We start from the raw sequence: 27841 nt of genomic DNA, 5'->3' as shown, positions 1-27841 counted from the left end.
TGTTACTAGAGGCCCAGTGCACAAATTTGTGCATGGGCAGGGTCCCCTCGGCCTGGCCAGCGATCGGGGCTGATGGGTGCCGCAGGAGGTTGGTCGGCTGGGGGGAGGGGCTGCAGGAGGTTGGCTGTGGGAGCGCACTGACCACCAGGGGGCAGCTCCTGCATTGAGCGTTTGCCCCCTGGTGGTCAGTGCACATCATAGCGACCGGTCATTAGGTCGCTTAGGCTTTTATATATATAGATAGTTCTGGTGGTCAGAAGTCAAACACGGGTCTCACTAGGCTAAAATCAAAGCATTGGCAGGGCTGCTTTCCTTTCTAGAGGTCTAAAGGGAAATCAGTTTCCTTGCCTTTTCCAACTTCCAGAGGCACCGACACCCTTGGCTCTGGGCCCTCTTTTACATCTTTCTTCAAAGTGCTCACTGTCTGTCTGGGTCCTTCGCACAGCATGTCACTCTGACCTTGGCTTGTGCCTCCCTCTTTCACACTTCAGGACCCCTGTTCTTACATTGGGCCCACGGGATAATCCAGGGTGATCTCTCTCTGAAAATCAGCTAATCAGCAGCCTTAAATCCCCTTTGCCATGTAGGGCAGCATACTCACAGGTTCCAGGTATTAGGACCTGGACATCTATGGGGCCCATTACTCTGCCTACCACACCCAATGGGATGAACATTTTAGTGCCCTTTGTGTGTTGGTGCTGCCTCCTGTTGAGCACCTCCCATTCTTCTCCATCTTTGAAGGCTATTTATCCTCAGGACAAAAGTAATATCATAAAAAATAAATAAATAAAAATAAAAAAATCTGGGATTAAAATACCCCTTCATCTGTCCCGTTGCTGGATTCCTAGGTTCTGAAGTTCTGTCTGCTCCTCCCCATACATTCTGCCCCCACTTTAATAGGACCTGTGGTGCTTTTGGAGCTGTTCTTTTACTTAATTTGGTCTTTAAGGGTTTGGGACCAGGAATAAAAACAAAACACACAAAAAAATGTTTTCCTTATTTCTGTTATTCCTAGGAGAGGCATCTTTGGGGAAAGAAAACAACCCAAATCCCAAGCATTTACTCAAGCACAACAGAGCTTAATTCACCGAGCCCACTCCTCGCCCGGCCTGTCTCAGCTCCTCTGTTGGACTGACTGCGGCTGACAAGCCAAGAGAGGACTCCTGCTCTCCCTAGCGAAGCAGAAATCCACATCTTGAATCCTGAACGCCTGCGTAAGTCCGTGATCACACCCTCGACGTTACCTTTCATTTCAACAGCTCTCTTGGCGCCACTTGCTCTGAGCAGTTTTAATTTCCTGCCAGCACAGTGGCACGATTTGCTGGCATTTTCTTTGGGATGCTTTTCATCAAGAGCCTAATGAGTGCCCGGGTTCTGGCTGATGATAAGCATGAGGCTGCCAGAGAAATGCCAAGAGGCCCTCTCAGTTCTGGAAGGCATCTCCGCCTGATTTCCCACCGCCTGTTAACAGTGGGCAAAGGCATACACGTATGGGAAATTCTCCACAGCTATCACCACTCTGACAAACTACCAATGTGTATGCAAGGAAACCTGAAGACTCCTAGCGCCTAGATCCCTGAAACATGGCCACAAACAGTTAAGCAGAAAAAAATGCTCTGATGGAACTCACTAAATAGATGTGTTAAGCCAAACTCCTGATAATGGATTCACCCTGATAACCAAGGTACACTAATGGAACACATCCAGAGATAATCAAACTTCCACTAATTAAATAAAATGTTTTCCTATATCTCAGAATTTACTATCTACATCCAAGCATTTTACCCAAATAGGAGATTGCTATGCTATTAGCCTAATGCAGCTATAATAATGATTTGTACTTTCAGAGTATGATTCATTGGAGCCCCTGAGGGTTTTTGGCAAATGAGACTCTACTGCTGGCTTGAAGTCTCTTTCATTGTTTGCTCCCTACTCTTCCAGTCCTGTCTGTATTCCCCACATTTCATGCTTTCCCTTTAATTTGTCTTCTTCTTGTATTCCTTCACTCCTTATACCTGGAGAGATTCCCCCCATCCCATTCAAGGGTCTTTGCTTTCAACTTTCTGAATAGCTCTTTATTTTAAAACCTACTTTTTTGTTTAAGGCTACAAGTCCACCCAAAGGGCTATTACAAAGACAATTTAATATCTACCTCATGGTCATGTACTCAACAGAGGATTCATATATTATTCAAGAAGAAAATGTATAAATTGTATTATTTCCCTATAGTTGTTTCTCTGTCCCACCATTTCATCTTAGAAACAATGAATGCTATTTATTGCTATGAGAAATTATGTTAAGAACATAGAAGAAACCTTAGTATAAAAATTATTTTTAAGAATCAAGTCTGAATATTAATGGTAAATGATACTGTTAGGTCAGAGGGAGCCCAGGATCCCATGCATGCAGATGTGTGACAAGATAATGGACCCTCCCTGGAATTCTGAACAGGTCAGCGTGCCAGACAGATGGCCACACAGATACCAGCTCCTCCCTGGAATCCACAAAGACCCCTACACAGATACTGACTCCTTCCTGAATACCATGCCGACCCCCACAGTGGGAAATTCCTCAGCTCATGCCCCTGCCCCTCATTAAACACCTTTATGAAAAGAAACCCCCCTTCCCTGTTGGCGCGAATCCACTGGCCCTGCCTTTGGGGTTCATGGGTCGCCCGGGGACGCAGATTAAACCTTTCCTTTCCTTTCTTTATTTCTGGTTGACTCGACTCTCTTTGTTTCCTGCGCCACTAACCTAACAGATACCAGTATTGAAATCTTCTGCCTGACCTTGTAACTCTGAGGCCTGTTAGGTTCAAGGTTAAGCAGAGAACTTGGAGACTTGGTCTTGATTAGAGAAACCAAGGAATTTCTATTTGACCTCATAGGTCCCACATGTCCAGGTCATCAAAGAAGCAGTCTGCCTCAAAGAATAAAATGTTCACAGCAATGATTGGATAAGATTTTGCTCAATTTTCCACTATCTTCTCATCATTTTAAAAACTAACTTTCCAGAAGTTGAAAGGGGGATCAGAGGGCGGCTCCTGATGGTTGCCCTTATGACTCATCTTCCTCCTGTCAGTCCTAGTCCCACACTCTGTCAGTTAAATCGGAGGCAACGGAAATTCCAAACTTGCTACAGATTCTCATGACTTGAATCTGAAAGGTGTTTAATATTGTATCACAGAGAAGGAGCCTGCAAATCCTTTCCTCCACTGTCTTTGTCCCTTAATCACCGGGCCCAAAGAAGAATCCACCAGCCCTTCGCCGTGAGATAAGAATGCACAAGCATGAATGCTTTTGCAAAAGAACATTATATTCATATTAAATCACTTTAGTTTTCCTCTTCCATTTTTTTTCCTCTCCTTTCCATTGGCCATTCTTTCCCCTTTCCTTTCCTTCCACAAATATTTATTGAGCACCCATTAGGAAGCAGCTCAAATAACATCTTCCCAGGGAAGCCCTCCATGGCTTCTCAATTTTAAATTGTGTCCTTGAACTTTTTACTCACCATTGCATTTCCTATTTTATTCATAGCACTTACCATTATCTGATAGTTTCTATTTGTTTTCTTGCTTTCAGCCTAGTTCTTCCTGCTACAAAAGCAGACTTCCTAAGAGCAGGGAGATATTGTCTGTCTAACTCACTGTTTTACTTCAGTTCCCAGGACAATGACTATCATATAGTAGGTGTGTAATACATTTTTGTTTGAATGTTTGATTGGTACAAGATAATGTTGAAATGTTCTTTACTCCTATAAAGAATTCTGTCTAATAGAAAAGAAAAACTAATTGTGTAAATGTTCATTCAGATTTTATTTAGCCAAGCTCTAGGAAGGAAAGGTGAAGGATGCTGCGCATGTGCTTATTTTACAATAGGCTAAGGGGTCAGGGAAGAGCTCCTTGAGGAATTGTTTTTTGAGTTGACTTGAAAGATCAGTGTGAGTTGATTAAGCAAAAAGAGTGGAGAAAAGCATCCCAGCAAGAGGGGAAATTTGTATAGTTCCAATGCATAGAAAGAAGAGCTTTTGAGGAGGAATATAGAGGGCAACCTTGTGGGGGAGTGGGGGGGGGGGTTAGCAATCTGAATCTGTGCCAGTGACCAGTGTCCTAGTGCACATTCTTGTTAGCCTATAATTAAGTCATTGCCCCTTCCTTAGGCAATAGTCTGTTTCCCTGGGTGCTCCCAGTTTGCAGGGGCCACTGGCCAGGAATTTGGCAGCTTGGCTGGAGGCCCGGAGGGGGCGGGGGGCGTGTAGCTGGCGCCACCCAGGCCAGGCATTTAGATACAATCTAACTTCCCTATTCTAACTGACTCAGGAGGGGCTGTGAAAGCCTGCCACAAAAGCCAGGAAGTAAGGAAACAATTTAGAAATATATATATATAGAGGGGGTGATCTCATTGTATTGGTTGTTCAGGCTTTGGATCTTCAAATCCCCTGAGCCAGCTGCGCTGCTTTAAATAAAGGGTTTTTCCTGAATCTCCAGTATCTCCAGTACTCCTTGTGTATTTTCTGGTCACCTGGTAAATTCTGCAACACTTTATTTGGAGCATTCTTGAAATATTTTTTCTTATTAATTTGAGTATTAAGATAGTGCAGTTAATTAGAAACCTGTTATATTTAAAGAAATATCTACAGAGACAATGGAATAGTGGTAATTAGTATTCTTGAGAACATCAACTATACTACAACTGACCAGATGTCATCTAGTGACACACGGAATAGAATGTTATAACTGAAATATCTGCTCATCCTCAATTTCACCTCAACAAACATATATTGAGCATCTATTGGGAATCAGCCATTGAATTAAGTTTCTGAAAGGCAAAATTTAATAGCTCAGATGCTTGCTCTCAAGATGTTTACAATTTAGCAGGAGAGAGAATATTTTAATCTGAAGTGATAAAGACAGAGATTGAGATGTGCATATGGGACAATAAAACATAAAGAAAAGACATGTGTACAGGCTGGACTGTCAGGGAAGACTTTCTGGAAGAGGGGATCCATAAACTGAATCTTGAAGGCTAAGTAGAAATCAGAAATGTGAAGAGTGAAGTGGGGTGGAGAGAATGGAAGGGTGTGGAAAGGCATGATAAAAGGCTTGGAAACATGGAATCATGTGATATGTGTAGGGACAACCAATACTTTTGTATTGTCGTCATGTGAATAGATATGGTTGAAAGGAGCTTTTAGGGGTAAAAGAGGTAGATTTAGGGAGTTTTAGGAATTAGGGGGTCCATGGGAAAGAACTGCAAGCCTGCAAAGCTGGGGGGCTGGGAGCTGCCAAAAGGCATACATTCACAGAATAAGGAGGCTGGGAGCTGCCAAAAGGTATACATTCACAGAATAAAGAAAGAAGAAGCCACTCATTCACAGAATAAAGGAAAAGGAAGCCACTTATTCACAAAATAAAGGGAAAGAAAGCCACTCATTCACAGAATAAAGGGGAAAGTCACAGAGGAAAACAAAAGGGGGAAAAAGAGGAGGACCCCACTTGGGGTTTGAGTCTTGAAGCTACTATAGTGACCAATCAGAGGGAATTTCAGGACACAAAGAACCGCAGCCTTTATAAACCTTAGGAAAGAGGGACTTAGTTGTGAAGGAAAACCCCTATTCTGTAAAACTACTGTTTGGAATTCTCTGCTATTCTTTGGACAGCCTCTATCTAATTCCGAAAAAGTAACTTTGCTTTCTAGCCTGCTTAATAATGGGGGAGATAAACTTAGCTGTCTGACCTTGTAGGCCAGAGTCTAGATACACCCAATGCCATGCCAGGTGCATTTTTTAATTGATAGAACTGTGTAGTTTTCAAGGCCACCGCCAGCAAGCGCACAAAGGGCTGGCTCTTCCATAAAAAGGGAAGTTCTGCTTGTAGCTTTGCTTAGAATTTGGTTTCATTTCCCTAAGCCCACCAACCGCGGTGAATAAAGTGTAACTCCAAACTCTCAGAGCGCTGTTTGGTTCTTGTCTGGTTTTTCTGTAACATAGTGGCTTAGTGGGTCTCTCTTCCCCTCCCCACGTGGTTGTTTCCCAGTAAATTTCCACCTTTTCCTATACCACCTTTTGTTGGTGGCTTCATTCTTCAAATCCACCTGGACAGGGACCCGCGAAATCACCTTTGCATCCTGCCCAGAGGAAAACAACGCATTTCAGTTTAATTTCCGAGTTTCACTGTCTCATAGGGTGACTATTCAGATTTGATGAGTTAATGCACATAGAGCAGCGGTTCTCAACCTGTGGGTCGCGACCCCTTTGGTGGTCGAATGACCCTTTCATAAGGGTTGCCTAAGACCATCCTGCATATCAGATATTTACATTACGATTCATAACAGTAGCAACATTACAGTTATGAAGTAGCAACGAAAATAATTTTATGGTTGGGTCACAACATGAGAAACTGTATTTAAAGGGCCAGAAGGTTGAGAACCACTGACATAGAGTATTTCCAAGGTGCCTGTCACAGAGCGAATACCCACTGAATAGTGATCTAGTGAATGTGATGATGCTTGTGGCATGTGAGGTCACCCAGGTGACAGGAATAACTGAATATGAGGTCTGAGAGGTAGGAAAGGCACAGGGCATGCCATGATAGCAAACCGGGACCTTTTCCTATAGGTGAGTGTGGGTCAGTGAAGGATTGTTAAGCTGGGAAATAATATGGTCCTATTTGTACCTTGAATATATCTCTGACTATAGTTGAAAAATGGATTCAAAAGATGCTGAAGATTTTTTTTTTAAAGTTTAGTTATGAGACTATAAAATGGATCAGGACTAAAATGGTGGTAGCAACAATAAAGAATGGATTGAAATGTATCTATGAAGTAAAATGAGTAAGACTTCTTCATTGAATGAATATGGAGTAGGGGACACTGAAGGAGAAAAAGTAGTCAAGCATCAATCCAGATTTCTGACTTAGGTGACTAAGTGGGTGATACAGCTTTTAAATGACAGAGTGAATAAGAGATACCGTAGGAGAAACTGATTGATGAAGACAAAAAAAGTGTTAAGTTCGTCCACCTGGCATGGCTCAGTGGTTGAGTGTTGACCTAGGATCCAGGTCACGGTTCGATTCCTGGTCAGTGTTAGGTCGCCGAAGGAGGAACGCAAGAGGCCAGAATGGTGAGGGATTACAAATGTATACGATCATCTGCACACCAGGTGGCTGAGCCTGGATGGCTCCAGCACCCAGTGATGGGAGTCAGCGGCTTTTAAAAGAGTTTTTGCGGGCTTTTTCCTGGGCAGAGACATTTTTTATGCATACCCGGCAGGGAGATAATGGAATGTGGTTGCAGCAAGTGAAATGTGGTCTCAGCAAAGGGAATGTCCATAGTGAAATGGCCTAAAAAGTCAGTTCCTGGGGGAGGGGAATCAATTCAATTGCTTGATCAGCCCTAACAGTCAGGGCACATGCCTGGGTTGTGGGCTCGATCCCCAGTAGGGGGTGTACAGGAGGCAGCCAATCAATGATTCTCATCATTGATGTTTCTATCTCTTTCCCTCTCCCTTCCTCTTGGAAATCAATGAGAAATATATATTTTTTAAAAGTGTTAAGTTCAATTGTAGGATTGTTGAATCATACATGCTCCTCAGATCCCCAAATAAAGGTACTGAGTATGTCAGTTGGTGTGGTTTTAAAACATGGCTGCACGATTTTTTTTGACACTTTTCCTTGACTTTTGTAGTAAAGAGATCTGCAAATTTGTGTTAAAGTTTTTAAATACTGTTTTATATATTTGCATGCTAATATACATAGTAGAGTAATAGTTTTAAATTGCTTTCATAATATTTTGATTAGTGATTTTCAAAATCTCCTTGAATTTGCTTCGGTCCTGAGGTTTTAAAATGAATGTTATTACTTGAGTCATAAATAAGAGACATCAATACACCAAAACAACACATGTTTTCATATATCCCAAGTTTGTCAGTTGTGTTTGGCAGGGATATAAACCCTTCATGAGCAGGTTTGTAGCGGATGCCCCTCATCCAAATGCATCATTATGTCATATTTCTTTCCAGACACTAAAGCAAGTTGTAAATTAGGAAAGACCATGAGGTTTGGGAGTTATGTGGAACTTGACTGAACCTCTGCTACACACTTAATAACAGACACCACCATTTTTGTTGAGAATTTATGTTCCAGACATTTACATCTTATCCCTAATCCTCAGCAGAATTCTGTAAAGTTGTTATTAATTTATTCATTTTAAGATTAAAGATGAAGGCTTAGGGAGGTTAAATAACTTGTCCAAGATAATTAATTATTAAGGCTAAAATTGGGACTTAGATCTATCTGATTCTAGAGTCAGATGGAAAGAGACTGACCTCTGTAATAAGACAGACCTCTGTTTGGTACCAGCTCTCCACTGAAGAGCTGTGTGGTTTGGGCAAGTGTGACTTAACAGCTCTAAGTCTCAAACTATCCAATAGAAAGAAACTACCAATTTAAAGGGTTACTTTGATAAATGCATATATAATAGGTGCTTAATGAATGTACTTTCTCTTCCATTATCCATTTTAATATATGTTGTTTCTTACGTATTATGTTTCAAAAGGATTTTTGTAGTAACTCCATAAAAGAATGGAAGTTTTTCCCCTTCTAATGAGAATTGGTATTGTTTTATTTATTTTTAAAGGAGAGAGTAACTAAATATGTAGAAAGGTAACCAGTATACACAAAGTCACACATAGTTTTTTAAGTACCATTTGAATCCTTTGTGTTTTCCTTCCTCTACCCCACCCTAATCCATGCAAGCACACTAAACTAGATCCACTAAATTAATTAGGCTCACTAAACTCAAATATAGAATTCAATATAGAATTCAATATAGAAGAAACTTGAATACTTATAATTTCATTGATGAAAATTTATCAAAACATTTAATGAATCCACCTCATCTTCCTTCTACTCCTCTGACACCCATACCTCTTAGTTATTTTTAACTGGCTGAAAACTATAGAAATTCACCACGGTAAGACTTTATTACTTTTTGAGAATACACTATAGTATGTTTACTATAAATAATTCACACCATACTACACTTGTCAAAACGAATGAACAAAGTATACATCATGCAATAGGAGCCTTGATTTTTATTGTTTTTGCTCACTTCCTCACTGATTCTCCAACTGCAGCTCCCTGTCACTGTGAATTAGAGTAGGACTGCTGTATACAAATATTGTATTCTGGGTAATTAGATATTGGGATAGGACCCTCTGCAAATTACTTTAACTGGTGTCAGTGCTGAAGCAAATAAGACGTTTTAGCAAAACAGAGTTTCAGTTCTGTTTCTAGTTTGGGTGATTTTCTGGCCCTAAACAGCCTGCCATAAAGGAGTGCTTTTCTTTGTCAAAGGCAGCCTTTTCAAATCTAACTGCCAGACACACTATTGAGCTATGTGTTCAATTCTAATTGGCTGAGATCTTTTCAATTTGGCAGTTTCATCTTTAATGCAATGGATGTAAGATTATGTGTAGGTCTTTTCAATGGTTTTTCCATACTGGTGATTAGGGCAGAGGATTTGAACATAAGCAGGCTGCTGGCTATTTCTTCTGGCCAATTTAAATTGATTCATACAAGTCCTTTGTACCTCAGGGAAAGGGCAGAACAAATCCAAGTGAGTGAGACAGCTATCGCTACTTTCAGATGGCGTGGAAAAAAAAGATTGGCGGGGGGAGACAGACTTAAGGATGGGAAACACTCTAAATATTGTAAAATTGGAGCTCTGAGCAGACTGGTAGAGAAATACTGAAACTTAACCAGTAGGCTTCTGTGTAGAATCAAGGTCACAGAAAAAGTCATTTCCAGGATTTATTTTGATATCTTTAGGTTAAAAGGGCTATGTAAATAAAGAAACAACAAAACAAAAACAGACTCATAAGAAACAGAGACCAAAGGAATGTTTACCAGAAGGGGTGAAAGAATGGGTGAAAAGCTGAAGAGGGATATAAGTAAATAATATTTTGATAATGTTGCATGGTGTCAGATGATTATTAGAATTAGTGGGGTGATCACATTGGGTATAAAAGTGTCAAATCACTAAATTGTACACCTGAAACTAATATAACTAATACAATATACTATACCAACTATACCTAAATAAAAATAAAAGGGCTGTGTAAATGGAAAGTATTTTTCATATCTGATCCCACTTTCAGCTCTTTTCTGAAAGTATCTAAAAAAGAAAAAAGATATTTTGATGTAGTCCCATTTGTTTATTTTCTCTTTAGTTTCCATTGCCCCAGGAGCAGTATCAGTGAAGAAATTGCTTCAGCATATGTCTGAGATTTTGCTGCCTGTGGATTCCTCTAGTATTTTTATGGTTTTCTGTCTTATGTTTAAGTCCTTTATCCATTTTGAGTTTATGTTTGTGTATGGTGTAAGCTGGTGGTCTAGTTTCATCTTTTTGCATGTATCTGTCCAAATTTCCCAACACCATTTATTGAAGAGGCTATCTTGACTCCATTGTATGTTCATTCCTGCTTTGTCAAATATTAATTGAGCATAGTGGTTTGGGTTGATTTTTGGGTTCTCTATTCTATTCCATTGATCTATATGTCTGTTCTTGTGCCAGTACCAGGTTGTTTTGAGAACAGTGGCTTTGTAATACAGCTTGATATCTGGTATTGAGATCCTACCTACTTTGTTCTTTCTCAGGATTGCTGCAGCTATTCGGGTGTTTGTGTTTTTTTTTATTCCAGATGAATTTTTGGAAAGTTCATTCTAGGTCTGTGAAATATGCCCTTGGTATTTTAAATAAATTTTTATTGATTTCAGAGAGGAAGGGAGAGGGAGAGGGAGAGAGAGATAGAAACATCAATGATGAAAGAGAATCATTGATCGGCTGCCTCCTGCACGCCCCCTACTAGGGATCGAGCCTGCAACCCAGGCATGTGCCCTTGACCGGAATCGAACCTGGAACCATTCAGTCTGCAAGCTGACGCTCTATCCACTGAGCCAAACCAGCTAGGGCAACCCCTTGGTATTTTAATGGGGAGTGCATTAAATCTATAGATTGCTTTGGGTAGTATGGACATTTTGATGATGTTGATTCTACCAATATATGAACACAGTATGTTCTTCCATCTGTTTATGTCTTCCTCTATCTCTTTTTTCAGTGTCCTGTAGTTTTCCACATATAGGTCTTTTACCTCCTTAGTTAAGTTTATTCCTAGGTATCTTAATTTTTTTGGTGCAATGGTTAATGGGATTGCTTTTTTAGTCTTTCTTTCTATATGTTCACTATTGGTGTATAGAAATGCCATAGATTTCTTGGCGTTAATTTTGTATCCTGCTACAGTGCCAAATTCATTTATTAAGTCTAATAATTTTTTGATGGAGTCTTTAGGGTTTTCTATGTACAGTATCATGTCATCTGCGAATAAGGACAGTTTTGTACAGCAAAAGAAACCATCAAGAAAACAACAAGAAAGCCCACTGCATGCGAGAACATATTTGCCAATGTTATCACTAATAAGGGTTTAATCTCCAACATTTACAGGGAAGTCATAAAACTTAACAAAAGGAAGATAAACAACCCAATCAAAAAATGGGCAACGGACCTAAATAGGTACTTTTCAAAAGAAGACAGAAGGAAGGCCAAGAGACATATGAAAACATGTTCAAAGTCACTAATTATCTGAGAGATGCAAATCAAAACGACAATGCGGTACCATCTCACACCTGTCAAAATGGCTATCATCAGCAAATCAACAAATGACAAGTGCTGGTGAGGATGCGGAGAAAAAGGAACCCTCGTGGGAATGCAGACTGGTGCAGCCACTGTGGAGAACAGTATGGAGTTTCCTCAAAAAACTAAAAATGGCCCTAACCGGTTTGGCTCAGTGGATAGAGCATCAGCCTGCAGACTGAAGGGTCCCAGGTTCAATTCCGGTCAAGGGCATGTACCTTGGTTGCGAGCACATCCCCAATAGGGGGTGTGCAGGAGGCAGCTGATCGATGATTCTCTCTCATTGATGTTTCTAACTCTCTATCCCTCTTCCTTCCTCTCTGTAAAAATTCAATAAAATATATTTTTTTAAAAACTAAAAATGGAACTCCCATTTGACCCAGTGATCCCACTTCTAGGAATATATCCCAAGAAACCAGAAACACCAATCAGAAAGGATATATGCACCCCTATGTTCATAGCAGCACAATTCACCATAGCTAAGATTTGGAAACAGCCTAAGTGCCCATCAGCAGATGAATGGATTAAAAAACTGTGGTACATCTACACAATGGAATACTATACTGTGGTAAAAAAGAAGGAATTCTTACCATTTGCAACAGCATGGATGGAACTGGAGAGTATTATGCTAAGCAAAATAAGCCAGTCAGAAAAACATAAATATCACATGATCTCACTCATTTTTGGAATATAATGAACAACATAAACTGATGAGCAAAAACAGATCCAGAGACAGAGAAGCATTGGTCAGATCATCAAACCTCAGAAGGAAGGTAGGGGAGGGTGAGGGTAAGGGGGAGAGATCAACCAAAGGACTTATATGCATGCATATAATCCTAAACAATGGACACAGATAATAGGGGGTGAGGGCATGAGTGAGGGGGTTTGGGGGGAAAGGGGGGGATTAAGTACACATATGTAATACCTTCATCCATAAAGAAATTAAAAATAAATAAATAAATAGATAAATAAATAAATAAGGAAAAGATAACTCTTCCAACAGCGCAAAGCACCCCTCAACATGCTATATCAGAATATCAGAGAGATCAACTCAAAGTTTTGTTTGGGTCAGGTGAAAACTTGTCTTAGAATAATTCAAAGAGCAGTTAATGTTGTTGAAAAATATCCTCAATTTTCTATTGAGAGAGTAGACTAGGATGAGCTATTCAAATTGTACCCATCCAAAATTAATCAAATAGATAGACCTTGGTTATGAGGTCCCTTCTGGTTTATCAGTCCTGGTTTATCTGTCCTGGGATGGGGCCATTTCTACATAATTTCTTTTGTATAAAGAAGAAACTCCAAGTGAAGTTTTAGTGCTTCTTCTTCTCCATCTCCAACTTGCCCAGGGAAATTCTTGGTATGCCACAACCATTAATTTATTGAGTCCCTCCCTGAGCAAGAAAGGAAAGCATTTCTTTTCCTTTTTTTTTTAATTGATTTCAGAGAGGAAGGAAGAGGGAGAGAGAGATAGAAACATCAATGATGAGAGAGAATCATCATCGATTGGTTGCCTCCTGCATGCACTCCACTGGGGATCAAGCCCATAACCCGGGCATGTGCCCCAAATCGGAATTGAACCTGGGACCCCTCAGTCCACAGGCCGACGCCTCTATCCACTGAGCCAAACTGGCTAGGGAGGAAAGCATTTCTTTATCTAAATAAAACAGGGACAGTGTACTGTTGACAATATTTTAAGAAGGCCATTTCAATCCTCCTTGAACACATGAAAATGATGCAACATTTCTCCAGCAAGAGAAAATAGCAATAATTTCATTTTGTTGGTTTGATTTGTTCTATGCTAAGAACATACCCAAACCATCCATCTGTCTCCTGAGCACTAACATTCAATTTGTTAAAATTCATGGTAATAATGAAATGCAACACTGGGGCCTAGCACATTAGTTGAACAAATAGGAGTGACAAGCATGGCATATGTTGCAGAGACCAGTGGCTAAATCCTCTAAGCTAAAGGAATTTTGTTGTCATTTGGTAGGAACTCTTAGGAGCTTATACCATGATTTATTGTTTTATAAAGTGTGGGGATCCACAAAAACATAAAATAAAACCAGTTTTCAACTATCATTCTCAATCAACTAAACACAAACAAAGCCAGCACCTGTGAAGAGCTAGCTGCAGCAGCTATTTCTGAGCTGTCTTCCAGAAGACTAATGCTTTGTAAATAATCTTTCTCTGAAACTCAAATTTCTTAAGAGACACTGAGAATCATTTAAATAAATGTGACATGTTGAGTAACTAGAAATTAGGAAGGCCTTCGGAAGCCTCAGGATATGTAAGATTTTCCAACTGATACTCAAATATAGAACTACCTGAAATTTCTTTTATACAAAGCAACAGGTCATTACAGCTAACAGAAATGCTTACAGATACTTATCAAAAGACATGTACGTGAATGTTCACAGCAACAGTATTTTTTATAATCTGTAATTGAAAATTCTTCAAATGCCCCTAAAGAGTAGAATGAATAAGGACATTGTGATATAGTTGCAAAACATTATACCATACAATGAGAATGAATGATCTACAACTATCTGCAACAATATAAATGAATCTTACAAATTGTTGGTCAAATGAAGCCAGACACAAAGACATATATAGCATTCCATTCCACTTATATAAAATACATAAAGTGGCAAAGCTAATATATGCCCCATGAAGACAGTGGTACCCTTTTTGAGGAGTGATTGGAAGAGAATATAAGTAGGGATTTGGGGTGCTAGCCATGATGCATTTCTTCATATGTATACTAGAGTGATTTCAGTTTGTGAAAATTCATTGAACTACAATGTGCAAACATATATGTGTGTATGTACTTATACAACACAAATAAAAATAGCAGGCCTACTAGTATATCTACAAAATCCCTTCTATTCCACATTTGTTCACTTGTTTCTATTAAAGTAACTACTATGTCTTTTTTTTTTACTAGAAATCTTCAAACCTGTATGTTTTTCTTTCTCCTCGTCTATGTTCTTATAATAGCTGCCTATTTCTATCCATCAAACTCCATTTCTCCTTTCAATAATGGACTTTCATGTTTTATTTCAGGTAGCCTGATAAATCTTCCAGTTTAGTAATTGTTCTCCTTTAGTATGGACTTCTAAGATTCTAGCATTTAAAAAGATGAAAACACTTCTTTACATACTTTAAACTTCCTAATAAGGCAATGCAGACATCAAACTCTGACATATTTTATAGCATTTAGTGTAACTCTCTGATTTCAATTACAATGTCTATTGTTCCATGTCCTCCAAAAATTTAAACTCCATAGGGCAACGGTTCTCAACCTGTGGGTCGCGACCCCTTTGCCTAAGACCATCCTGCACATCAGATATTTACATTACGATTCATAACAGTAGCAACATTACAGTTATGAAGTAGCAACGAAAATAATTTTATGGTTGGGTCACAACATGAGGAACTGTATTTAAAGGGCCAGAAGGTTGAGAACCACTGCCATAGGGCCTCATATGTATAGAGCTCACTTATGTACAGCTTGCTTCTAAGACACAATATATCTTAATAACAATGACAAAGATGCTAATTCACCTTCTAATTGCCTATAGTTTCCTTTCCCTTAAAATGAAGAATTTGTTATTAATCATCTTTATTTCTATACTACTGCTATTACCAATGTTATCATTATTAAAATACAGTTATTAGGTACTCATTTATGCCAGATACTGTTGTAATCAATTTGCATATACTATCTCATTTACTCTTTACAATCTTGTAAAAGAGGAGTTGTTGTTGTCCTCATTTTCCAGATGAAGAAACTGAAGTTCCAGATGAAGAAACTGAAGTTCAGCAATAATAAATAACTTGCTCAAGATAAAAGAACATGGCTTGATTTAAACCCAGGTATTCTACCATCATAGCCCAAGCTTGCACCAGTTTGCACTCCATTACTTTTTCTAGTAGAGGCATTGTCAGCAGATCTGACAAACATTCCCTTTCTTTCTTTGTATTTATTTCCTTTTAAAAAATGTGTATTCACATAAAAATTTCCCTAGTATAAGAGATAAAGTCTCGCTCTATATCTGCTCTAAAAGAGTAACTGTCATTACCCATCACTATTTTGTTTCTCTAGTATCTAGGAATGTGAGGTCATTCTCTTTACAAAGTGCCAATACCAAGCATGCCTTCTGTTCATCTGCAGCTCAGGAGTTGTCTTCTCTACTGATGGTCTACTGGACTCTTTGATGCAAGTCTCCAGTGACTCAAATATAATTTACAGAGAAATGGGAGTGTACAAATCATACAAGCAAAAAAAGAATTATTGATGCCATAAACTATGCACACAATTCCATGTATTACTAGAGAGATGAAATGATGAAAAATATACCTTTTTCATAAGCCCACATCAAACATGTCTGCTCATCTTTTTCACCACTAGATCTGCTGGGATCACAGGCTACTAGATTCATATCAGCTCCATTATCCAGTAAGAACTGAACGAGGCGAATGTGACCATGGTAGCAAGCAGAGTGCAATCCTATAATAGAATAGAATGAAAGTGCAAAAGGAAAAAAGAGGAAAACAATCCCAATTTTCAAAAGACAGTCATTTCCACATGATAGATTTGTTGCCAGAGATACAAAGGAAGGAATTACTTCTTTGATAACGAATTAATTCCATTATTGAGCAAATAAGATATACTTTAGGCAAAAGAAGTGTACTATTCTAGTTGACCTATATAGACTGCCTTTTTGTTTAGCACAATTCCTAGTATTTCTATATCCATTGTAATTACCAAGAACAAAGGTAGGCATCTTTTTACATATCAAAGAACAAAGACCCAATCAAGTATTTTTCTTGATCAGCCAACCAAGGGGAGAGCAGTGTGGTTAGTCTGTTCTTGGTGCAGGGCACAAGGAATTCACTGACTGGAGATACTTTAGCACAACAGTGAAACTACTCAAACATGGTGCTTTTTGTTATCACCATGCAACATCAATTCTAAATGATGTAATTGATAAAATATCCCTCCCCGCTGGGGTGGACCACTCCCACTGCCCCCTTTCTTCTTGAGCACACTACTTTTCTTGACAGTTTTGGATATGCCTCATGAACTAGTGACGATATCACCACAGCCTTACCTGTGTGCCCATCTCTTCCTTGGTGGTTGATGCTTACAACATTTTGATCAAGAAGAAATTTAACCAGGTCAATGTTCTTGCCATAGGTACAAGCACTGCAAAAAATATACCATAAAAAAAAATAAAAAGCCCTTGTTGTAGGCTGAATTGCATGCCCCTCAAATTAATATGCTGACACTCTAACATACAAAACCTCAAAATGTGACCATATCTAAAGAGATACAATTTAAATAGGTAATTAAGTTAAAAATTGAACCATTAGAGTGGGTCCTAACCTAGTATGACTGGTATCCTAATAAGAAGGGGAGATTCATACACAGTTACAGAAACAGAAGACAACCGTGTGATGGCACTGGAGAAAAGTGGCCATCTGCAAGGCAAGGAGAGAGACTTCAGGAGAAACCAAACCCTCTGATGCCTCGATCTGGACTTCCAGCTTCTAGAACTGTGAGAAAATAAACATCTGGTTCTCAAGCAACAGAGTCTGTGGCATTTTGTTATGGCCGCCCTAGAAAATAAATACAGCCTCGATTTACCCAGGTTACTCCAGATGCTGGGGTGTTTATAGGAGTACCTCTGCTTACCTTGATACCTTACAACAGAATTCTTTTAAGAAGAGAAGAAATCTTGTCATCTTAATGTTCCTACTGCACCAACACAAGGCTGGTTCTTAATTAATCTTTCTTGAATAACTCATTGAGTGAATAAAAAGCTACCATCTCACTGCAATAGACTTTACCAGCATTGATTAGTTGCATTATAAATAGTTCCCATAATACTATATGTCTGTATATACATATGTGTGTATGTTTATATATACATATGAAAACAATAACAGAAATAAATATATTGAGTGCTTGCTATATACAAAGCACTGTGATTTGTACATAAAATAATTCAGAATTGAGTAAATTTCTCATGTAAAAGGGAAGTTTACTTTATGCTTAAAATGACTAGAATAAAAACATCATGTTATTTCTAATTGCCACAGGCTTGCACAAAAATAAAACAACTGAACATACTTTTAACGTAACTTCACTAATCTTGTCAGATAAGCAATCCTCTGGAAGTGACAATCATCTTCTGATTAGAGTTGGTTCCAATTTATGTGCACTGAATAGCAAAATGATTTGAAAACTAGCCTGAGGTATCAGCCTTAACAAGCATGACCTACGGGAAAAGGGAACACCAGGAACCTGTACATATCATTCTGCTAATTGTCCCCTTCAGTGACAGATCCTACTGATCCATTTCGACTGAAGGTGGGATCCGAAAAGTTCTTGAATATGTTCTGTTACAGAGGGTATAGAAAACAGAGAAAATATTTTGGTACTAGAACATGAAGATATATAAAAATAGTACAGGATTTTAGGCAGGTATTTATTACATGATTTTCTAGCCATAAGAATTTCTGGCAAGTTACTTAGCTTTTCTAAGCCTCTATTTTTCTCATCTGTAAAAGAGGGGTAATCCAACTTTGTAAAATGGTTATGAGGTTTAAATAAGATAATAGACACAAATAATCCGGCATATAATCACTCCATAAGTGGTAGTTTTCTTTGCCTCCCTTTTCGCGGAACTCTTGGTTGCTAAGAAAAATCTGGAAATCCAGTGGAATTTGACAGGTTGATACCTAATGCAGAAGCACAAGCTTAACTTTAGTGCAGTATGAGAAAGGGCCTCTTCATTTAATTATTTACCACTGTAATAGAAACACTACACAAATATAGAGTCCCAGGCTTATTTTGTTTATTTTTTAGAGGTTACAAACTGGCCAAGACATCTGAAATGTGCAGGTAACGTATCCTATATTCAAGTTTTACTAAATTAAAATTACTCTTTTTATTTTTATAGCCAAACTAGAGGCCCAGTGCATGGAATTCATGTACTGGTAGGGTCCCTAGTGGCTGCCGACTGCTGGCCGGGGCCTCCCACTTTTGCCCCGCCCTCTGGTCAAACTCCTGGACAACTCCCGATAGAGTGGACAATTTGCATACTACACTTTTATTATATAGGATAGTCACCTGCTAAAAATGAAGGTTTTAAATCTGTTCCTTATGGACACTTTAGGAAGTTATAGCTCTGAGTTATTAGCTACCTTTCCCTGTCCTCTCTCCTCCTCTCCCTCCCTTCTTTCCTTCTTTGTTGCAACTTTTCCAAATCCAGCTGCTCCTTCAGAATGCTTTTCTAGAGCAAAAAGCATATTGTAAAGGACTCTCATAGATGGCTAGAAAGGAGCTAATGCCTTCCTAGGTCTCTCACTGGCCACCCTGACTAAGCTTTTATAGCTGACAGATGGATGTCTTAGATGGGGAGATACATTTGCACATAAGGTTTATGTGCTTAGTAAAAAAGTGTCACATTTAATGCTAATGAATTCCAGTAATGAGATTCTTGTAGGAGGAGGACGATGGGCACTGCCCCTTTTGGCAGCTTTCTGTGGAGTGAAGTGGAAACGAAACAATATGCTTACAGATGTTGATATGCCTGTTGCCTTGGCAACATCAGTCCCTGTCTTTGGGGCTGCTGCCAGGAATGCAGCATCTGGCACAGGCCCCATCTGTTGTACTAGCTGCAGCATCTGCCTCTACCTTATCTTCTGTGCTTGTAGCTTGGGATCCTTGTCTCGCCCACCCTCTGCTCTCCCTCTCTGATTGCAACATCTGCCATTATTTGTTCTTGCTGTATGTACACAACTGCAGGTGCCATAGGGTGTCCGCTAAGTGTAGTGGCTATTGTATTTACATAGTCATTTACCTGTGAAAAGCTGTCTCACTGAAGATGTTTTCCTTAGTCAGACTTTCTGTTCCTGATATTTGGATGATTTCCTTGGCGACTTCAAATTTGCCATTGTAGCATGCCCTAGGGTTAAAGAACATGTTTTGATCACAGTAAATAGGTACATGCCAAATACCTGGAGGACCTACAGAATTCTACATAATACTCACAGGTGCAAAGGGGTGTCTCCATAGATATTAACAACGTGAGGCTGGACTTCTGAATCACTCTGGAGCAGGAACTTCACTATATCATGGTGTCCAAAGCGAGAGCAGAAATGAAGTGGGACGTGGTCTTCATTGTCCTGAGCATTCACTGTCATCAACGAGAGAAAAAAGGTATGTCACCTGGAAGCCCTTGTTCCTTAGCCTTCTCATGGGTAGTGTCAGGGATTTTTCCTAAGTGCCTGAGAGACTCCTAGAAATTGCCAATTAATGATAATAATAAAGGAAATTAAGTGCAACCAATTTAAAAAGTTATAATTATATTCTATTGCCTATTACCACATTGAGCAGGCTTTCTTCTAGTTCCCATAAATTCTATGGAACTCATCTAATCAAATCTACCTTGCACAATGGAATAGTTCAGGAAACTAATATGCACCTAAGAGGTGCTCATGGCTTTAATTCCACGAGTATCTCCTTTCAAATTGATTTTCTCCTCCTCTAGAGGATGTTAAAAATTACAGCTCCTGGCCAGAGCACCATTTCCGAGATTTGGGTTTAACAAGTTAGGGAGGGGCCTAGCTCTCTGTATGTTTACAACACTGTTTGGGAGGTTCCGATGTACCCTTAACTGAGAATGTTCACATTATGGTATACAGAGCAGGTATGATAAAAACCAATGAGCTTTAGAGTGAGGCAGACCTCATTAATCCCATTACCATAGACAGTTACTTAACATTCAATTGCTCACTCAGTAGTGGGCATTTGTCCTTCTCCTCAGCCCACCCAGCCTTATAACCTATTCTGACATTTGGTGAATCCCCTGTACTAAAAGAGGCCAAAACCATGTTCTATCATAGAAGCTGAAAATATTTCCAAGTTTCCTTTGCAGCGAGGGAACAGGACTGGCAGAGGGTGACCATATGTTCTGGTTTAGGCCTATTAGTCTAGCATAATGTTTCATAGTGACCGTTTCACTCTCAATAGTGCCCTTGGACACTTATCTATAGGCTCTTCCAACCAACACCTTATATGAGACTCTGACATTGGAGCTGATGACACGAACAAAGCAGAGCCGAAGCTATCTGGGCAATGCAGCACTGGCGGAGCAGCGCCAGCCAGTTTCCAGCAGGAGTGATCCAGCCCCAGACTCAGTGCCCTGCATTGCCGGTGCCAGAACCGCAAGTGGTGCTGTGTGTGCCATGCAGGGTGGCCGTGTATCTTCATACGACTAGTTGTGGAGTGTGATTTGGGATATCGTTCTTCAATATGAGGATTCCGGACCTCGCTTTCCAACCCTGTCTTGGGGAAGGTTCTGTACGCTGCTTGATATCCTTTAACATATTCCTTTTATAAATTAGCAAAAGTTAGTTTCCAGTGCTTGCAGATGAGAAGACCCGACTGATACCTATTCATTCCTCAACAAGTATGAAATGATCGCTAGGCACCAGCACTGTGCCAGGTGTCAGATGTATTGATTTCTTCTCAGTTGCAATAGATGTAATAACACAGTTGTTGCAGGGATGCTGAAAGGATTCAAGGAGAGCATAATTGGAAAGCTTCTAGCATGATGCCTATCACATATTAGGCACTTAATAAAAATGTCTTCTCTCCATTTTTACTAATTTCCCTCCTAGACATTTGCTAATTGCTAAGACCAATAAGCTATAAATGCATAGAGTCGATACCCTCATATAACTTAAAAGCTGGTTGGATAGTCAAGAATTACAGGACTAAAATAATAATAACTGAACACCAATTCTGGATTAGCTTTAGCACAATTTTTAAAACTAAAATAACTGAATCAACTGGTCTACAGCCATTTAAAAAATATGTACAGAGTGCTTTATTCAAGATAGAAAATAATAGTCCTTAACAAACCCAATTAATCCTCATATATATACAAATTGTTCATAGAACCAAAAGAATCAAAGGGGAAAAAATTTAATGATGAATGACAGGGGAAAAAATGGAAGAAAATAGTTAATTTAAAAATGTGCAAGTACTAGTTCATTGCTACTGTACTGTTATTATAATCATCATTTGAAATGTAATGAACATGAATTTAGGCCTTGTAGCTGCTATATTTTTAGATAATTACTCTCATTTTATTTTCCTGCAAGATATTAAGCCACAGGGAAATTCTTTAGCAAAATCACTGAACTCCTCCTCCCGAAGCTGTTACTGAAAAATAAATCTTTGATTCTTTTCTATTAATGAGTGACTCAGAAGGGTGCCCTTCCTTCAGAAGAGTGTTTCTAGTTGTTTTGATTATCTTCCTTTTTATGATACTTTTCCTTTGTTCACATCCTGTTGGAAGCCAGGGACAGTCAATACTGTGAGTCGATGCCTGAGGACAGTAGGGAGTCCAGAGCATCTGGAGGTCACATAAGAGTTCTTGAGGTCCAGAGGGGACATTGTAAAGCAGAATGAAGCACAATCTTCTATTAATTCATAATTTGCCTTTGGCCATCCCTGGCCCCACCCAACATTATTCTTCTATAGTTGCATTGAGAGACTTCAAAGTAGATTATCCACTTGGTGAATTACCTGTAATGGCCTAGATATTGTTCCCATCAAAGAATATATAGCCCTAATCGGTTTGGCTCAGTGGATAGAGCTCGGCCTGCAGACTCAAGGGTCCCAGGTTCGATTCCGGTCAAGGGCATGTACCTTGGTTGCGGGCACATCCCCAGTTGGGGATGTGCAGGAGGCAGCTGATCGATGTTTCTCTCTCATCAATGTTTCTAACTCTCTATCCCTCTCCCTTCCTCTCTGTAAAAAATCAATAAAATATATTTTTAAAAAAGAATATATAAATGTCAACCAAAGGGACAAGTCAGGAGAAATCTGGATCAGGTACAGAGCTTAGAAGTATACACTTATATTTATGCTTCAGTCATTGTGATTTACTTAGTTTTGTCTTGGACCAATTTGCAAGGACAAGAAAAGTATATGTTATATTACCTTCTCTGAGGAAATTGGATATATGAATGATATTCTATTTTCTCTCACTTAACATCTTATTGAAATATTTAAATAAAGTAAAATTTCAAGCAAAGCAATATTTGTGAATCATTAGTATTTGAAAAATATTTAGTGTCTACTCCTCCACTTTTAAGAGAATATGTATTCATTAATGTCTTTTGAAAGAAAGATTGGATAAAGGGATGGGTGAATGGATGTTATTACTTGCTTATGTCTGTTTATTGATCTTAAAGATAAAACAAAAAATTTCATATTAACCAGCAATATTAGCACATACTATTAGCTCTCTAAAGCAATTCCCATGTGTGTCTTAGATTTTCAATAATAAATCTGTGTAATATTTCTGACAAGGTATACTTTAAAGAATAAATACTTCCTCTTATTGACCATGTCCTAGAAATTTTATGACTTTCTACAATATTCAGTTTCATGTTAAAAGAACTATAGATTTTAACAGTCAGAGGATAACAAATTTAAACATCCAGAATTTTAAAGATTGTGACGAACGTATCACCATTTTCTTCTTAGGGAGTTCAACAATATTTCGACCTTTTCAATCTCATTCAATAAGCATTACATTTATCCCTTTTCATTGCCCTGAGAGATATAAGAAAAAAGATGGAGACTTAAAAGATACATGACTGTGTAGGTCAGTCTCCCAGACATGTTGAACTGAAGAGGGTACTTTCAGAATTGCATTTTGGCTAATTTTGTAACCCAAATTTATTTTCATTTGTGACATTCTGTTACCAAGGAAACATACTGAAAATATCAGATTTCAAATTGTGCTCCTTTTGGGGGTAATTCATTTATTCTTCCTCCTATGTCCATTTATGATAGGCAAGATCCTGTGGTAAGTAAATAGATCAACTGGAGGCTTAGCTACATTTTGGAATCAGTGAACTAGCTAATAATAAATGTGTAATGTCCGTCCCCATAACAGATCTTCTGGTTTATTCTTTGCAATTGGTTGAAGTGCAAAAGGGACTTAAATATCAAGTGTGTATTAAAAGATAATCTAAAAAATATATTTAAAAATCTGAGTCATGCTGTCTCTCGAGTTGTTAAATGATTGAGTAGGAGGCATGTAGAGCTTGTGTCAATCAGAAAGAAAGTGCTTATAATTATATCACATGAGGCTGGGATGAAGGGGGAATTCAGGTGCAGTACACATTTCAATACCTTTTGTAGAAGAGTCTTTTGATCCTGGAGACATGCTGATCATAAATGACACTCATTTTGACACCACCGAGCTTTGGAGTTACGAAGATGAGTAAAAAGCAGTTTGGCATTGACAATAAAAGGGGGAAAGTGAGCAGTTCCTGGCTCCTTGGAAGAGTGAGGCGGTTTCAAAAAACACAATTATGTGTGCCGTGGTTCACAGAGGTGTACCCCAGCCTATTCTAAGCTAACAGAATCCCAGAGACTACTTAACAAGCTCCAGGGACAGCCTGCCCTGCGTCCGGGCGGCACCGGTTGTTTATGCTAATGCTATAAAGATGCCTAAGTTATCCACACTGGCTCATAGAAAATGACACAAACTAGGTTTCTTAAATTTTACAAAATAAAATGGCTCTGTTTCCAACATGGAAACTGGAAACTGCCTTAGCCTCTCCTCATAGTTGTCTCTGGGAGCCTTTGTGTTTTCCTTATGAGTAAATGAAAACTTTGGTTAGCTTTATTAGCTGAATATCAGTCTCAATTTTGGACCAAGGAACGGGAAGTTCTAGAGCTTTGACAACCTTGTCCTTTTATAAATGTGCATCGTTTCTGCTGCAAAGGCCAGCAGCTCTTACAGCTGGGCTTTTAATTAGGTCTCTTGGGGGTCAGTGAAAGAATGTTGGATTTGCCTGAGAGAATTTAATGACAAGATGTAACTCTGAGGGAATCTGTGTCAAAGTTAAGTTTATGAGGAAGAGAAAAAGAAAGAGAAAGGAAATTTTTTTCATGCTCTACTTTCAATCAATTTTCCAAAAACTCATTTTATAATTTAAAAAATATAAAGTTGCAGGAAATTCCATTCTATTAACTGCATCTAAAATCTTTAGGTCATTTTCTAAAGCTATTTCCCCCAAAATTTATCACACTCTAATTTCATTTCCATTTAAAATAATAGTAATATCAAATATTAGGGGAGATATAGGGAACTCTCATATATTGATATGAGAGTGAAAAGGGATACTGACACTTTAGAAAACTCTCTGAAATTTCTTCAAACGTTAAACATGTGCATACATTCTGATTTGGAAATTTCACTCATAAATATATGTGTGTATACATATATACACATACATATATACATGTTGTACACTAATTTAATGTTGTTTACATGTTGAAACTAATATAATATTGTATATCCACTATAATTGAAAAATAACAATTATTTTAAATTCCAAACTATAATTCATGCAACAATATAGATGAAAGTCAAAATCATAATGTTGATCAAAAGAAGGTGGTCACAAAATCATTAACTGCCAGAACAGAAAAATAACTAACCTATGGCAACAGAAGTCAAAATATTGATTACCTTTGGTGGTGAAAGCTATTTACTCAGAAGGAGGCACAAGGGAAATTTCCAGAGCTCAACCTTCCAGATGAAAATATTCTATAACTTGACATGGCTGGTTTTTACATGCGTGTATGCGTAAGTAAATAGTCAGTTAAGTCAATATTCACTTAAGATTTAAGAATTTTTCTGTATATAAACTTGATCCCAATAAAAGAAAAAGATTAGTGAATAACAACAAATAGGAATCATTTATCTAGGACAACCCCACTACTTTTAACTACAGCACCTAATATATTAAGAATTGAGCTAAAATGTATAAAGAAGAATGAACACATAGATTTAGTTAATATTTTAAGTATAATAAATTATGACTTACAGAACAAATTATTGCATAAGGACAGAATTAATCTTCTTTAAGATATTTTCCAGTAAATAAGAGGGCAAAGGTCTTCTAAACATATAATCTTACCATCTGCTTTGCTGCCTTCTTCCATTAAGAGTTTTGCAATATTAAAGAATCCTTTTGCAGCTGCTAGGTGCAGGGGCCGATCTCCAACTTCACCACTTACATTTACATCAGCACCAAATTTCAAAAGGAGGCGGGTTATCTAAAGGATCCATTCATTTGAAATTAGTATCAAAAGTCAAAAAATCATGCAAAGCTTTTGGAAATATGGAAGAAGACATATTATTTAGGCCGTCTCAAGTTATTTTTACCTGAAAATAGCAGAAAATCCTAACTCAGCTGGCCTAAAAATAAAGAATTTATTATTATATCACCTAACAAGATGTTTAGGGCGGGGTCTTCATTGTATATAAACAATCCTCTCTGAATTCACCCATAGTTTACTGAAAAATTTTTTGGAAAGTCTCCTTCTGGCTAGAGCTAGTAGTGTTCCCTTGATTCTTGATTTTCACAGCACCTCCATTCATAGGTCACTCATGGTCATCTTGCTAATGGACTTCTGGGTCCTTTTCTGGATTTTTTGTAAATGACAGATAGCTGCCCTAGCCCTGGGAATCTTCCCCAGTATGCTGAGATCACATCCAAAGGGATGGAGAGAGACGAAGTATTTAACAATTTAGGAGTCGGCCAGAGGCTGTTTCAGGTAATTTGGATTCATTAGAATTATTTACATATTCACTTAGGAATCTTCCAAATAATTTCTCTAAACCTGACGTTGCCTCCTTCCCTGAGAATTTTAGCAGTCACCACAGTGACCCCCAGAAGTAAGTTATTTAATATGACAGTTATGGGAGGACCCCTCACTTGTCCTGACCACTGAGGTGTAAGCATAACAGTGAATTTAAGCTCTAAAACTATTTCAACTTTCTATATGGCATCAAATAAACATGTATTGGGTAGAAACCTCTCAGGAATATGGTACATATTTGGTAGAAAGTCCACGCAAAAATATTAGCTAGCTGAGTGGAATGTGGTGAAACTTCCTATTGAGTGTAGTGGGTAAGCAACAAAGGTTCTAAAATTTAGACTTTTTTTATTAGCTATGTCACCTTAAATAAATTATTCCATTTTTGAAACATCAGTTTCTTCATTGCTAAGATAAGAATAATAATAGTTCTATCTCATAGAGTTGTTGTGAAAATTAAATGACGTATTACTTATAAAGCACTTAGAAAAGTGCCTATTAATAAACACGTTGGCAGAAGTGAGAGCACCAATGTGAAACATGTATACTTTGTCCCTTTGTTGGCTAATGGGTAGACCGATATTTAATTCAGGAGAAATAAGAGCAGTAGAAGTTTAATCTCAAGAACCTTGCACTCCTAAGCAGATATTTCCACTTACACAGACTCCATAAATTCTGATTATGTGACTTTATAATGGACAGATTTAAACTATCTTCAAAATCGATTGTCTATTAAGCAGTATTATTATATACCTAGGAAATATTGCTCTTGGTACAAAACATCTACTCTTCTACTTAAAAATAAGTAAATAAACAAATGGCAAGGAACATGGCACATCAGGCACATTTATATATTGAATGGGCCATTCTCCCGTCAGCATATTTTAGCAAATGACGGTAGCATCCATAAATTACTTATGTGCTGTCTTTGCATACAGAAAGCGAGTCCTTTATCGTAAAAGGACCATCCACATTTTAGCATAATTGTATAAGTCTGTGACTATATATTCAGGGGAAGTAAACAAATTTAGCTCTACACCAAACATGCATAAAAGCTCTTTAGAGTTCTGCTGGGTGATGAGGTTAATATCCAAAGAGAACGACTCTACAGATAACATGTGTTGTGTATATGCTGCCTGTGCCTGGAGTCAGAAAAGTTTGGGATTTTTTCATCTCCTGGGCTTTTGGACCCTGTACTTTCAAAAGCATTTTCAGTGCCCAGCTCTCCAGTGCACTCTGGTGCCCTATGTGCAGCACATCAATGAAATGAGCAGTCTTCCCTGGCTATAGTCACACTTCACAGGTCTGAGAGTGTCCAAGCACATGCCAGCTAGAATAGAAAATAAAGGCAGAATGACTAGAACAGCACAGGGACAGAAGCAAGTTTGATTTTCAACTTGGGATCCTCAGGCAATACAGTGGAATGACCTCTACAATGGTA

The 27841-nt window shown here is 38.5% G+C and overlaps 1 protein-coding gene across 1 annotated transcript in view; it reads right to left on the bottom strand.

The window, feature by feature from the left end:
- The window catches only part of LOC102425104 (serine/threonine-protein kinase TNNI3K), a 285729-nt gene that overhangs the window by 177132 nt on the left and 80756 nt on the right, over positions 1-27841 (bottom strand). Inside the window, exons 8-12 of the mRNA XM_023751739.1 lie at positions 25719-25857; positions 19756-19900; positions 19565-19669; positions 16808-16902; positions 16054-16203 (exon numbers count right to left, since the gene is read on the bottom strand). Coding sequence (XP_023607507.1) covers positions 16054-16203; positions 16808-16902; positions 19565-19669; positions 19756-19900; positions 25719-25857 — 634 coding nt within the window. The remainder of the gene's footprint in view (positions 1-16053; positions 16204-16807; positions 16903-19564; positions 19670-19755; positions 19901-25718; positions 25858-27841) is intronic.

The sequence above is a fragment of the Myotis lucifugus genome, unplaced genomic scaffold (assembly GCF_000147115.1).
Source record: "Myotis lucifugus unplaced genomic scaffold, Myoluc2.0 scaffold_25, whole genome shotgun sequence".
In the NCBI taxonomy this organism is placed as follows: domain Eukaryota; kingdom Metazoa; phylum Chordata; class Mammalia; order Chiroptera; family Vespertilionidae; genus Myotis; species Myotis lucifugus.
Note: the sequence above shows the minus strand (reverse complement) of the source record. Positions and strands in the feature narration are given on the sequence as shown.